The sequence below is a fragment of the Mirounga angustirostris genome, unplaced genomic scaffold (genome assembly GCF_029215605.1).
Source record: "Mirounga angustirostris isolate CCGP_5_RB_7025 unplaced genomic scaffold, mMirAng1.0.hap1 SCAF_9, whole genome shotgun sequence".
Classification (NCBI taxonomy): Eukaryota; Metazoa; Chordata; class Mammalia; order Carnivora; family Phocidae; genus Mirounga; species Mirounga angustirostris.
The window spans coordinates 40,622,508-40,636,296 of NW_026991717.1; the positions used below are offsets into that span (position 1 = coordinate 40,622,508).

Below are 13,789 nucleotides of genomic sequence, written 5' to 3' on the forward strand. Positions count from 1 at the left end.
GGTGACAGAGTCCCTTCTAAGAACAGGATTTAGGAATAAATTGGGGTGAGTGGTGGTAGAAAGCAAGCAACCCTGGAGATTCAAGGGCAAGAGGAGATTTGAGGGGTCAGGGCGAGAAAGGGAAGGCCAGGGCCACTGGAGTCAAACTTCTTTCAATGCCCATTTAGCCAAAGGAAGACCCGGGTACAAACAGTCTGTGGGGCTGACAGGGCCTTCTAGCCCCCATAGCATTGGGCAGGTCAGTCAAACTGCCCACTAGTGGGGTCAGGAAGGAGACCCAGCCAGTATGAATTCCTGGGAAGTATGGATTACAGATTGGCTTAAAGATGTAGTTTTATTGTTCCCAGGCAAATAAAGGCTATCCCAAATGCGTCCAGTAACACATTGCCTCTCAGAGATCTGTAGGGATTTATTTATTTGTTTGTTTGTTTGTTTGTTTGTTTATTTATTTTTATTTTTTAAGAGGGGGTGGGAGAGGGAGAAGCAGGCTTCCCGCAGAGCAGGGAGCCCAACGTGGGGCTGATCCCAGGACCCTGGGATCATGACCTGAGCCGAAGGCAGACGCTTAATGACTGAGCCACCCAGGCGCCCCAATCTGTAGGGATTTAAAAACTAGCAATCAATTCTACTTTTAGAGGGCTTGGGGGTGCTTGAAAAGTATTAGTCTTCTTAGCTCTTCCAACCGTTGATTTCCTTTGGATGACACCTGTTGTTCTTGTGGCCCATGGTCCATTCACCCTCCTGGTCGCAAACCCCAGCTTCCCTCCGGAACACCTACCTCTTTTCCATTCTCATTGGCTCTGGGTAAAGCAGACTGCCCCTTCCGCCCACACACTCTAGGGGCGGAGCAGTGGCTCAGGCCTCAGCCAATCAGCAAGCTGCATTCCCCTGGCCTTAGTGATTGGTTCAGATACCAACATGTGACTCAATAGGAGACCATAAGGTTTTTGCAGGGGCTGCTGGGAAAGAGGTGCTTGCGTTCTGTCCAGCTCCGCCCTCTACCCCCACCCCGCCAAGGCCTCAGTGTGAGAGTCAGACATCGCAATGCAGAGCAGAGCCAAGAGAGGAAGGAAAACGGAGTCCTGATGATGTTGAGTACTAAGTTCGGTCGTGCCTAAAGCCAGACTTCTGGCTGCGAACCATAAATTCCTTTTTGTTTAACAGAGTTTAATTTGGCTCTTGTGGGGATACAGTGGGGAGGGGTCCTTAACGAATACCCTTTGCCATCCTGGAACTTCATTATTTTTGCTGTAAACCCTTTATTAAATATTTAGAAAGATGAATTCCAAACAAATGAGTCAGGATTGATGAATTTTTCCTGGCCCCCACACCCTTTGGACAAGACGCTCAAACATGTGCAAAATGAGAAATGGGCAAAACACACGAAAAGAGCCCACCATGTTCTGGGCCTTCTGTAGCCTCCGCATCAAGGGCTTCCTTGGGTCAACTTGGATTCTTCTCCGGAGAGGTTTCCAGCCTGCAGAACCCCAAGGCACTCTGAGGTCTGGGAGCAGCAATATCAGGGCAGGTGTTACAAGCTACACTGGAGGGGACTGGCCCTCAGGAAGACCCGAAGTTGGGTCTGCACCACTAGAAAGAAAGAATGGGAGAGAAAAGCACTACCATCTCTCCAGTACCGCCTGCAGGGTGGGCGTATTGGAAGAACGATTTAGTCTTCAGATATCCTTGTGAGGCAGATACTGTAATCTTTATTTTACAGAAGGAACAGACCTGGAGAGGTGACTTGCCCAAGGTGAAAAGGCCTGAAAGAGGCAGCGTCAAAACTGACTCGAGAGGGCGCCTGGGTGGCTCAGTCGGTTAAGCGACTGCCTTCGGCTCAGGTCATGATCCTGGAGTCCCGGGATCGAGTCCCGCATCGGGCTCCCTGCTCGGCAGGGAGTCTGCTTCTCCCTCTGACCCTCCCCCCTCTCATGCTATCTCTATGTCATTCTCTCTCTCAAATAAATAAATAAAATCTTTAAAAAAAAAAAAAAACTGACTCGAGAGCTGGAGTAATGAGAAGTCAGACAAACACAAGGCTGTAGCTAGAGGGGCTGCCTGAGCAAAAAGGATCTGGGCTGGTGGTGTAGGGAGTTTGGAATGGGCAATACTGGGTCTGGGGGATGCAAAATGAGCTCCCTTCCTAGGCTAAGGCCATGAGCTCCGCCATGTCTCATAAGCAGGGGGCACCTGGGATGCTGGGAATGGGACCATGGAAAGAGTCTCCTGACAGCCACACTATTAACAAGAGCTCTGGGTTCAGCTTCGTTCTCCTTCCCCCCCCCCCCCCCCCCCCCCCCCCCCCCCCCCCCCCCCCCCCCCGCCACTGCAGACCCAGGGGGTGAGCTCAGAGGCACAAGGCATGGAATGCGGGGCAGGGAGGGGTGGCCCCTCCCTTCCACCTCTGCTGCCTTCCCAGAGCTCAGGCCATCAGCCTGCTCTGATTAAGCTGACTTCTTGGAGTCCTCCAATCCAGAGCCTGCCAGCAGGCAAATGCCCCTGATCGTCTGAGATGTTCCCGACAGCAGAGAATAAACAGTCTCCCCTGTCCGGTCAGCTGTGCTGAGCAACATTCCAGAGTCTTGGCCCACCCGGCTGGGTGGGGTCGCAGCCCTGTGTCCACCTCCAGCAGAGGCCTAGGGAACCTGGCGGGAGGGTGGAAAGGGGGAGGAGAGACCGCTGTCTCCAGGCCACACAGGACATTCCCTTGCCTGAGTCCTCTTTTTTTTTTTTTAAAGATTTTATTTATTATTTGACAGAGAGAGATACAGCCAGAGAGGGAACACAAGCAGGGGGAGTGGGAGAGGGAGAAGCAGGCTTCCCGCTGAGCAGGGAGCCCGATGCGGGGCTCGATCCCAGGACCCTGGGATCATGACCTGAGCCGAAGGCAGATGCTTAACGACTGAGCCCCCCAGGCACCCCGCCTGAGTCCTCATTTTGCCTCAGCAGGAGGCACCTCAGTTTCAAGGCATTCCTGGGACAAACTCTGTGCTTGTAATAATGACCCTGTGACTTAAGAGGAGGCCCACACCAGGCCACTGTCCCGGGGTTGGAGCCCCTCACCCTTACCCAGAGACTGCCTGGGGAATCTGAGACTTCTCTATCATTTTAGCTACATCCGAACGCATCACACGCAAATGGCTCATTCTATGGAGGTGGACACAGCGAGTCAGCCGCTGAAGCAGGACTAGACGCTGGGCCTTTCACTGCTCTCCACTGCCTTGGGATGCTGTGGATGCTGTGGCTGGAATTACATAGGGGCTCTGGGGGGGGGCGGGGCGTGTGTTTGGAGAGGAGCAGAGGTGTTTTCATCCTACGCCTGTTTTGGAGAGCAGGCTTGTGGCTGAGCCATTTCCTGAGGAAGTCAGGCCTCTGGAAAAGTGTTGTTCACCAACCCCTCCTAAATCATGGTTTTGGGAGCAGAGCTGGGGCAGCAGGACCTGAGTGCAGCTTTGTTTCTGTCTGGAGGCCAGCGCCCAGCCTGGGCTTGGCAGGCTATGGGCGGTGCCCGGGGACAGAGGGCAGAGTCCTTGGCAAGGGGGAGCACCCCCAGCGCACGCCATGCTTCCCTGCCTGTGGGACTCTGGCCTGGGATTGCGGGGGAGGAGAGAGATCTCAGCCAGTCTGCAAAAGGAATTCCTCTAGGAGCCCCCTCTGGCCGCAGACGGAAGGGGGAGGGCGGCCCACAGTGTGGGAGCCCAGGGTAGCCCAGGGGTCTCTGTGGACAGGGTCTCACTCCCAGTCTGTCTCAGGCCTACAGCTTCATCTTTGTCTAGCTGCGGGTATCAGTGTGAATTGATGTGACTGTTCTGTGTTTGTATGTCTGGATGGCTGTATTTCTGGTCGGAGCTGTCTTTCTCGGCAGGGAAGCGTGTACTTGTGTTTGCCAGCTAGCCTATCTATGAGTCCACATCTCTGTGTAAGCTCATGTATGTGGGTCTGTTCAAGGGAACTGCGTAGATGAGTGAGTCTACATCTGCCTACATGCTTCTGCGGGAGTATGCATGTGAGCATTTAGGTTATTTTGGTATAAACATGTACCACTCTTCCTAGATGTAAGTTTAGCCATGCATCTCTGGGAGTCTGGGTAGATATTTGTCAGTAATGTTTTGGTGAGTGCCTGAAAGTGTATATGCCTGTCTATTTACATTTGTGCAGAAGCCTTCATTCACTCATTCAATTCACTCACAAAATTATTTTCTCATTTACTAAGAGCTATCTTTAAAGTGCTTGCTCTGTGAACACCGGGCACTGGGAGTTTAGAGAGGTTTCCAGGGTAGCTCCTAATGTTTGCAAGAACCAGGGCGAGAGTACAAATGAAGGCTTAAATTCATAGGTCTAAATATTTAAATGTTGTAAGTCACAACAACAAACTGCTGAATAAAATGCTTAGTCCCAGTAAGCCAGAGGGATGGATTTGATTTTGAATTCCCAACTCCTCTGACTTCTTCGCTGGAATTCAGCAACACAGAACAAGGGGCAGTGATCTGAGTTGGAGTCACTGTCCTAAGCTCAACAAAAGACTCCTCTGTGATCTGGCCTCATTTTCCTCATCTGTAGAATGGAGGGGCTGCATGACCATGTCGTTAACTTACGGGCCTTGCTTGCTTGGTTTACAGAAGGAGTGTGATTGATTTCCTGAGTTAATTATTTTCTAGAAGTCAAATGGAGGAATGCCTAATTGTAGAATCTGTGGGTTCAGACAGAATTGGGTTTGAATCCCATCTCTGCTCTATACAAGCTGTGTCTCCTTTATTTTTTTAAAAAGATTTATTTATTTATTTGAGAGAGAGAGAGAGTGCGAGCGGGGCGGGGGGGGCGGAGGGAGAGGGTGAGAAGAGACTCCCTGCTGAGCGTGGAGCCCTATAAGGCATTCCATCCCACGACCCCAGGATCATGACCTGAGCTGAATTAACCAACTGAGCCATCCAGGCGCCCTGCTGTGTCTCCTAATCTCCCTCAGAGTTATGAGGATTAACTAAAATAATGTGTGTAAAGTCAGGCTCGCGGTAGATGTTCAATAAATGTTAGCTTCTGTCCTTATCAAGGCTCTTTCCAGCTTCCATACCTTACAGATTCTGGGTTCAGTAGACGTGTTGATTAATTGAAATGATGGGACCACATGTTCAGGGAGTTCTGGCCTTGTTGGGGGGGCAGGGACAGTTGGGTGAGAAAATCAGTGCCTTCTAAGAAGCTGCCGATCAGATCTGTGTGTGAGCCATGCCCTCTAGCCTATTCTCTAATGTGGACCCGTGACATTTTCTCAGTCTTAGGTAGAGCGCGGTGAAGTGCAGGTTCAATGCCCTCTTCTGACCTGATTCTGCCCCTGAGCCCCTCCCTGGTGCTGTAGGATGCTGAGCTAAGTAGGATGAAGCCACAGGGCAGAGCTGGGTCAGGTAAGGCCTCAGGCTCCCCGACACGTCTGGGCCTGCCTGACCAGCCCCAATAGTGGGCAGATCCAGCTAGGCAAAGGGCACCTGTCTCCCGTGATTGATACTCCTGGGAGGGCATTGCTCTGCTGCTGGCAAAGGTAGCCTGAGGATCCTGGGGCACTGGGAAGACTGAGAAGCCCCTTCTGTGACCCTTGTCCTCTCAAGGCCCCTAGAATGGCTAAGTTCCAGCAGGAACAATATGAAGAGAGTTGGGGAAGGACAAGTGACAGTGCCTCTCAGCCAGGGCTGGTGGGGGTGGCCATCTTGGGAATCCCCTGGAGCCTGTGAAAACTGGCGGCTCTTGGGCTCTCCTGAAATATCCCTGACCCGAAGGGAATGAGGGAGAGGTCTAGGGCCTAGCCAGCATTGCTGAGTTGGGAAATGCTTTGAGTATGAACTCAGGGGGGCCGAGGCCATGAGGGAAGCCGTGAAGGAGAGGGTCTGCCCTGGAGGTCATGCCGGCCATCCCCCCGCCGATCCCATGCACACATGGGTGACTGAGAATTGGTTTGATGATCTCCCAGCTCCAGGGATTACTGGGGAGGTGGGAGCAACTTAACCTCTAAAAGGTCTTCTGGGGGTCATTATGCTCTCCCCCCACCACCCCTGGGCCACTCAATTTGGGGCTAAAACCGGGAATTTTCCTTTTTCAAAAAAAAACACAAAACAACCAAAACTGAAAACAAGGGAGCGAGTGGTGGGTTGAGGCCAAAATAATATGTTTAAGGAAACTTCTGCTTCATGCTGGCTAGGCCAGGGAATGTCTGGTCAAAGAGCTGCTGACAGCCAGGGTCCCTGTAAGTAAACAAACTGCCTCTGATGGTCGCCCTGAGCTCATTTCCCTCAGCAGTGTGCAAGGAGGATGATGTCACCGGAGCAGGGCCCCCTAGTCATGGAGTTTGTCAGTGAGCAGGAGGGAATCTCGGTGATGGCTGGCGGCCTGCGTGCTGCTACCTAGTTATTGCCGGCAGTGGCTTCACCCTCCGACACATACTCATCTGTGATGGCACTCCAGTCCCACCCATGACCCAGGGCCGGGGAGGTTCTTTGGGAAACTTGGGTTAACTGTGAGGTCGCTAGCTTCCATGCAAGGTCTCTTCCTCGCCCGGGGAGCTGGGCCTCCTCTGGTCTATGACAAGGGGCACGTAGGATGGGTTCAGTTGCAAGGAGTGACGCCTGGAGCTGTGCACAGGCCCATGTCCTGCCCCCATGGAGAGCAGGCAGGGGCGGTGTGCACCATGGCCTGTCTCCTGGGGCCAGGCGGCCAGGTCCAGTGGGGCACTTTCCATGAGCAGAGGGCCCAGGTCAGGGGAGGTTGGGAGGTGGGGCAGGAAAGAAGCCACAAAGCTCTCTCTGTGTTGCCCGCACAGGCTCCTCCTGAGCACAGCAGTCCCCAGGTGAGGTTTCCATGGGGTTTGAAAGGCTACCAGACTCCGGCTCGGCTCGGCCTGTCTCATCCCCATTTCACCTCCTGGTTGGGCAATAGGGAGCAGTGAGCCTCCAGGTAGACAGGTGGGCCAGGAGCTTCTTGGGGGTGGGCCTCGGCTTTTCACTTCTTTGTGTCCCCTGGAATCCTGGCCTGACTTCACAGGGGGGCTCATGAGTCGCATAGATCCACTCCATAGATAGACGGCCCCCTCAGTGCCTGCCTGACCTACTCCGTGCTGACCAAAAACCTCAGCCTGACGGGCAGGCTCACAGAAGTGACTGCCTGCCTCACCCCCTGATGGACCCTCTAAGTGAGTCCACTTATACCAAAAATAGTAATTGAACACCTCACTTGTGCCAGATCTCATGTTGGGTGTGGAGGATGAGGCGGTGAACAAGACAGACAAGATTCCTTCTCTTAGGGAGCTAACAATAAGCAAACAAAATGGTGACAGAATGAGATAAATATATTACGGATGGGAAGGAAACAGGATTCTGTGTGAGAGAGTATCCAGCAGGCCCTACGCTGAATATAATAGTCAGGGAAGACCTCCTTGACACATAATCTGAGACCTAAGGGATGAGAATGAGGAACCTGTGAAAGAGCTTTCCAGAGAGAGGGAAAAGCAATGTCAAGGCCTTGAGTTGGGGAAGAGTCTGACATAATCTTGGAATAACCAGAAGACTGATGTGACTGAAACATGGTGAGTGAGGGGAGACTACTGTGTAGATGAGGCTGGGAAGGAGGGCAGGAACAGACCAGACAAGGCCCTGTAAGTAAACAGACTGTGAGCTACAGCCAGGGTTTAGGTAGGTGTGCGGGGAAACACTGAGGGCTTTAAGCAAAAGTGTGACACACATTCAAGAAGAAATAGATGAGAAGAATAACCCAATGTCCAATAAAGAAATTAAATTTATAGTTAAAAATCTTCCCACAGGGGCACCTGGGTGGCTCAGTTGGTTAAGCGTCTGCCTTGGGCTCGGGTCATGATCTCGGGGTCCTTGGGTTGAGCCCCACATTGGGCTCCCTGCTCAGTGGGGAGCCTGCTTCTCCCTCTCCCTCTGCCTACTGCTTCCCCTGCTTGTGCTCTCTCTCTCTCTGTCAAATAAATGAATAAAAAATCTAAAAATCTTCCCACAAAGAAAACTCCAGGCCTAGATGTCTTCACTGGTGACTTCTACCAAACATTTAAGGAAGAAAAAAGATACCAATTTTATATAAAATCTTCCAGAAAACTGAAGAGGAATGAATACTTCCCAACTTATTCTATGAGGCCAGCATTAGTCTGATACCAAAATCAGACAAAAACATTCCAAGGAAAGAAAACTACAGACCAATATCCTTTATGAACACAAATGCCCCCCCAAAATTAAAAAGAATAATTCATCAAATAAGTTGGACTTATTGAAAAATGACAGGTTGGAGAAATATTTGAAAATCAGTTAATGTAGGGCGCCTGGGTGGCTCAGATGGTTAAGCGTCTGCCTTCGGCTCAGGTCATGATCCCAGAGTCCTGGGATCGAGTCCCACATCGGGCTCCCTGCTCCTTGGGAGCCTGCTTCTCCCTCTGCCTCTGCCTCTCTCTCTCTCTCTCTGTCTCTCATGAATAAATAAATAAAAAATCTTAAAAAAAAAATCAGTTAATGTAATTCACCATATTAACAAATTGAAAAAGGAAAAAAAATACGATCACCTCAGTAGATGCAGGAAAAGGACTGACAAAATCCAACGTTTATTCTTGATAAAAACCTTCAGCAAAGTAGGAAAAGAAGGGGACTCCCTCAATCTGAAGTCCCTCAACCTGGTATCTGTAAAAAACTTAAGGCTAACATCATAGTTAATGGCAAAAGATTGAATACTTTGGGGGAAATATCATCCTTTCAACAAATGGTGCTGGAACAACTGGATATCTGCGTGGGGGGGGGGGGGGAATAAGCCTCTACCCTTACCTCACACCATACACAAAAACTAATTGAAAATGGATTGCAAACCTAAGTGGAAGATCAAATCTATAAAACTTCCAGAAGAAAACATAGGAGAAAAAATCTTCATAAATTTGGGCTGGGCAAAGAATTCTTAGATGTGACACACAAAAAAATGCTAGCAATAAAAGAAAAAGTTGGCAAACTAGATCCATTCAAATTTAAAAATTTTGCTTTCTAGAAGATACCATTAGGAAAGTGAAAACACAGTCACCAGTAGGAGAAAATATTTGCAAAACATATATCCAACAAAGGACTTGTACCTAGAATATACTTTTTAAAAACCTCTTTATATTCCTAGGATATATAAAGAACAAAGGATTTGTATCTAAAATATATTTTAAAAGTATATGCAGCTCAGCAAAAATTTTGGACAGACATTTCTCTAAAGAAGATATACAAATGGCAAATAAACACATGAAAAGATGTTTTCTTGATTATCAGGGAAATGTGATTTAAAACACGAGATAACACTACACACTAGAAAAGCTAAAATTAAGAGATTGACCATACCAAGTGCTGGCAATCATGTGGAACAATTTTAACTCTCTTACACTGCTAATGGGAATGTAAATAGTATAAACTTCAGAAACCAGTTTGGCAATTTCTCAAAAAGTTAAACATACACCTCCTCTGTGATCCAGTCATTCCTTTCCTAGGTATTTATCGTTAAGTACACACATGAATGTTTTTAGCAGCTTTATATATGACAGCTAAAAACTGGAAACAACCCAAATGTCCATCATCAGGTAAATGGTTAAACAAATTGTGTATGTAATCCATATAATGGAATACTACTCAATAATAAAAAAATTATTGATACAGTGAACAACATGGATGAATCTCAAAATCATTAAACCACATACAAAAAGAGTATAATATATTATTCCATTTATATAAAATTCTAGAAAATGCCAACTAGTCCTATAATGATGGAAAGCAGATCAGTGGTTGCCTGAGGATGGGGATGGGAGGTTGGGAAGGGAGGGTTGGATTTCTAAGGAGCAGAAGGAAACTTTTGGGACGATAAATATGTTCTTTATGTTTATTGTACTGATAATTTCATGGGTATATACATATATCAAAACTTATCCAAGTGTATACTTTAATTGTGTGATAAAATTGTATGTCAATAATACCTCAATAAAGTTGTTCAAAAAACTGCAGTGCAATTTAATTTGTGTGTGCGTGTGTTTTATTTTTGAAAGTAGGCTCCATGCCCAGCATGGGGCTTGAACTCATGACCCTGAAACCAAGATCTGAGTGGAAATCAAGAGCCCAATGCTTAACCGACTGAACCAGCCAGGTGCCCCTGTGTGTGTGTGTTTTTAAACTCACTCTGGCTGCTGTGAGAAGGGACTGTGTGGGGTAAGTGTAGAAACTGGGAGTCCGGGGCGCCTGGATGGTTCAGTCGGTTAAGTGTCGGCTCAGGTCATGATCCCAGGGTCCTGGGATCGAGCCCCACGTCGGGCTCTCTGCTCAGTGGGAAGCCTGCTTCTCCCTCTCCCACTCCCCCCTGCTTGTGTTCCCTCTCTCGCTGCCTCTCTCTGTCAAATAAATAAATAAAATCTTTAAAAAAATAAATAAATAAACTGGGAGTCCTTAGGAGCCTGGGGCAATCATCTGGGTAAGAGATGCTGGTGGCTTTGGTGACAGTGGAAATGGAGGAGAGTGGACAGATTTAGGAAGCATTTTGAGACCTAGACAACAAGACTTGCTAGCAGTTGTATATAAGGCATGAGGGAAATGCAGAAACCTAGGATGGCTAGACATTTCCATCTTGAGCACTGAGTGACTGAGGACGCCCGGTCAGGAAGATCTGTGGTGGGGAAGTGGAGAGGGTAGAGAACAAGAGTTCTCTTTTCATCTACCTGTGAAGATGGCTGGGTTCCATGAGAAGGGTCCGGGTAGAGATCAAATTTGGAGGGTCTTAGCAAATAAGGGGTATTTTGATGCCAAGTGAATAGATGAGATCACACAGGGAGAGAGAATAGACAAAGAAAGCTCTGAGGACAGAGCCTGGAGCATTCCAACATTTGGAAATCCCCTGAAGGAGCCAGGAAAGCCCGTCAGGAAGGAACAACCAGAGAAGTACCCAACTGTATTCATTTCCTATGGCTGCTGTAACAAATTACCACAAACTGTGGCTTACAACAGGCAGAAATTTATTCTTCTACAGTGCTGTAAGTCAGAAGTCCAAAAACCAGATCACCGGGCTGAAATCAGGGTGTTATGAAGGCTACACTCCTTGTGAAGTCTCCAGGGGACAATCTGTTCCTTGACTCTTACAGCTTCTGGCATCTGTTGGCATTCCTTCCTTGGCTTGTAGCCATACCAACTCCAATCTCTGTCTCTGTGGTCACATTTCTTCCTCCTCTTCTGTCCATTTCAAATATCCCTCTTCCTCACTCTTGTAAGGACATTTGTCATAAGACTTATGGTCCATCCAGATAGTCAAGGATCGTCTCCTAATCTCAAGATCCTCAATTTAATTACATTCATAAAGACCTTTTTTCCCAAATAAGGTAATATTCACAGGTCTTGGAGATTAGGATGTGGACATATCTTTTGGGGGCCACTATTCAACCTACTATACCAACTAACTGACAGACTAAAGGAGTGACTAATTAAGAATGCTAACTGGCGGGTGCCTGGGTGGCTCAGTTGGTTAAGCGACTGCTTTCGGCTCAGGTCATGATCCCAGGGTCCTGGGATCGAGTCCCGCATCGGGCTCCCTGCTCAGCGAGGAGCCTGCTTCTCCCTCTGACCCTCCCCCCTCTCATGTGCTCTCTCTCTCTCATTCTCTCTGTCTCAAATAAATAAAATCTTAAAAAAAAAAAAAAAGAATGCTAACTGGCAAAACTTCCGGTGCCTGAGAAGAGAGACCGAGGAGGTCAAGGAATAGGGTGTAGGAGCCCAGCCTGGAGGTGTAGGACCTAGGCCGCTGCTGGCTTGAGTACGTGCGTGGGAGAGTCTCATGGAGAGGGGAAGGATTGCAGACAGCAGTCTCCCAGTCCTCCCAGTACTGACTCAGCATCCGGCAGGGACCATCCACACAGCTGTCAAAGTGATCTGTAGGATGCAGATGTGTTCACATCACTCTCCAGTGAATGACCCCCAACAGCTTCCTGCAGCTTTAAGGCGAAAGACCAATATCCTCACCTCACCTACAAAGTCCAGGGGCCTGGCCTCAGCCCACCTCAGCAGCCTGGTCTCACACGTCTCTCCTCTGCTATCTGCCTCCAGACACACTGGCGGCCTCTCAGGCCACCTTTTCTCCTGTCCCAGGGCCAATAGTTGTTGTTCTCTCTGCCTGGGAGGCCCTTCTTCAATCTGCTTCACAGACTTTGCATCCACTAATGCCTCAAACCGCAACCCAGATGTCTTTGCTTTGGGGAAGTTTTCCTTGAGTCCCTGGCCCAGGTCATGCAAATGTGTGATATAATTGCTCATGATTCCTGTATTCATCTTCCATAGCACTATCAAAGTCTACAGTTGTATACATATTTGTAATACTATTTTAGTAGGGCATATCTCTGCCACTAGACTATAAATACCATAATGGCAGGGTTTGTGACTTACCACGATCCCAAGTTCCTTGTCCAGTGCTTGGCACACAGAATGGGTATATAATGGTTTTAAAACATGTCTGCAAATTTTTTGACATGCTTCCCACCAAGAGATAGAGCCTAATTGACCTTCCTTTAAATTAGAGCTGGTCTGGGGCGCCTGGGTGGCTCAGTCGGTTAAGCGTCTGCCTTCAGCTCAGGTCATGATCCCAGGGTCCTGGGATCGAGCCCCACATTGGGGTCCCTGCTCAGCGGGGAGCCTGCTTCTCCCTCTGCCTCTGCCTGCAGCTCTCTCTGCTTGTGCTCTCTTTCTGACAAATAAATTAAAAAATAAAATAAAAAATAATAAATTAGAGCTGGTCTAATGACTTGCATGTAATTAATAGAATGTGGCAGAAGCGACGCTTTGTGACTTCTAAGGCTAGGCCATAACAAGTAATATGGCTTCCTCCTGGCCTTCTCTTTTCAGGTGTTCCCTTTTAGAACCCAGCTTCCATGCTGTGAAGATGCCCAGGCCACTTAGAGAGGCCACGTGTAGGTGCTTCAGCCAAAAACCCCGCTGCAAACTAGCCTACAGCCAGCATCAACCGTGAGACATGTACTAAGAAGGTTTTGAGATGATTCCTGCCTTGGCCGCCATCAGACTCCAAGCACTGAGGGACCCTGAGCCAGAGTTACCTAGTGAGCCCAGTTAGTCCTAGAACTATGAGAGATAAAAAATAAATGATCGTTATTATTACAGAAGCCACTAAGTTTTGGTATGATTTGTTATGTAGCAGTAGAGAGTTAGAACAGAGTCCAATAAATATGTACTGAATGAATGAATGTGGAGAGGTCTGGTTGCAGAATCTCACCTGCGCTTTAGCTCTGTGCAAGTCTTGGTTGGCAGCTCTCAGTTTCTCCTTCCCCAAGAGGTTCTGGAGATCCTGGAAGCCCCAATTCAAAACCTCAAAGGTCTGTACTCCTCATACCCACCCAAGGGGAGGCTCGTGGAAACTCTCTGCTCAGGGTAGAGAACATGGCATGGTCATTAAAAGTTAGCTTTGGCAGGAACTCAGAGGGCATTCATTTCATTGGGGTCTCTTAATCTTGGGCCCGTATATGGTTTCAGGGGAGCAGAAACATAGAATTTCTCTGTGTGTATGTGTATTTTCCTGGGGCGAGAGTCTCCAGGCTCTAATTTTTACCAGCTTCTTAAGTGGTGTGTGTCCCCAAAGTGTTAAGAACTACTATTTAGGGGCACCTGGGTGGCTCAGTCAGTTAAGCGGCTGCCTTTGGCTCAGGTCATGATCCCAGGGTCCTGGGATCGAGTCCCACATCGGGCTCCCTGCTTCGCGGAAAGCCTCCTTCTCCCTCTCCCATCCCCCTGCTTGTGTT

The 13,789-nt window shown here is 48.6% G+C and overlaps 1 protein-coding gene across 3 annotated transcripts in view; it reads left to right on the plus strand.

Annotated features, from left to right (window-relative positions):
• The window catches only part of PARP16 (poly(ADP-ribose) polymerase family member 16), a 39,763-nt gene extending 26,516 nt beyond the window's left edge, over window positions 1-13,247 (plus strand). Inside the window, exon 6 of one of the 3 annotated variants that reach the window (XM_064570294.1) lies at window positions 12,882-13,247. In XM_064570294.1, the coding sequence (XP_064426364.1) occupies window positions 12,882-13,005 (124 nt within the window). In that variant the 3' untranslated portion in view covers window positions 13,006-13,247. Of the gene's footprint in view, window positions 1-1,720; window positions 1,965-3,112; window positions 4,655-12,881 lie in introns of those variants that run through there. The other 2 variants (XM_064570297.1, XM_054513462.2) reach the window with 2 other exon arrangements.
• The last annotated feature ends 542 nt before the right edge of the window (window positions 13,248-13,789 follow it).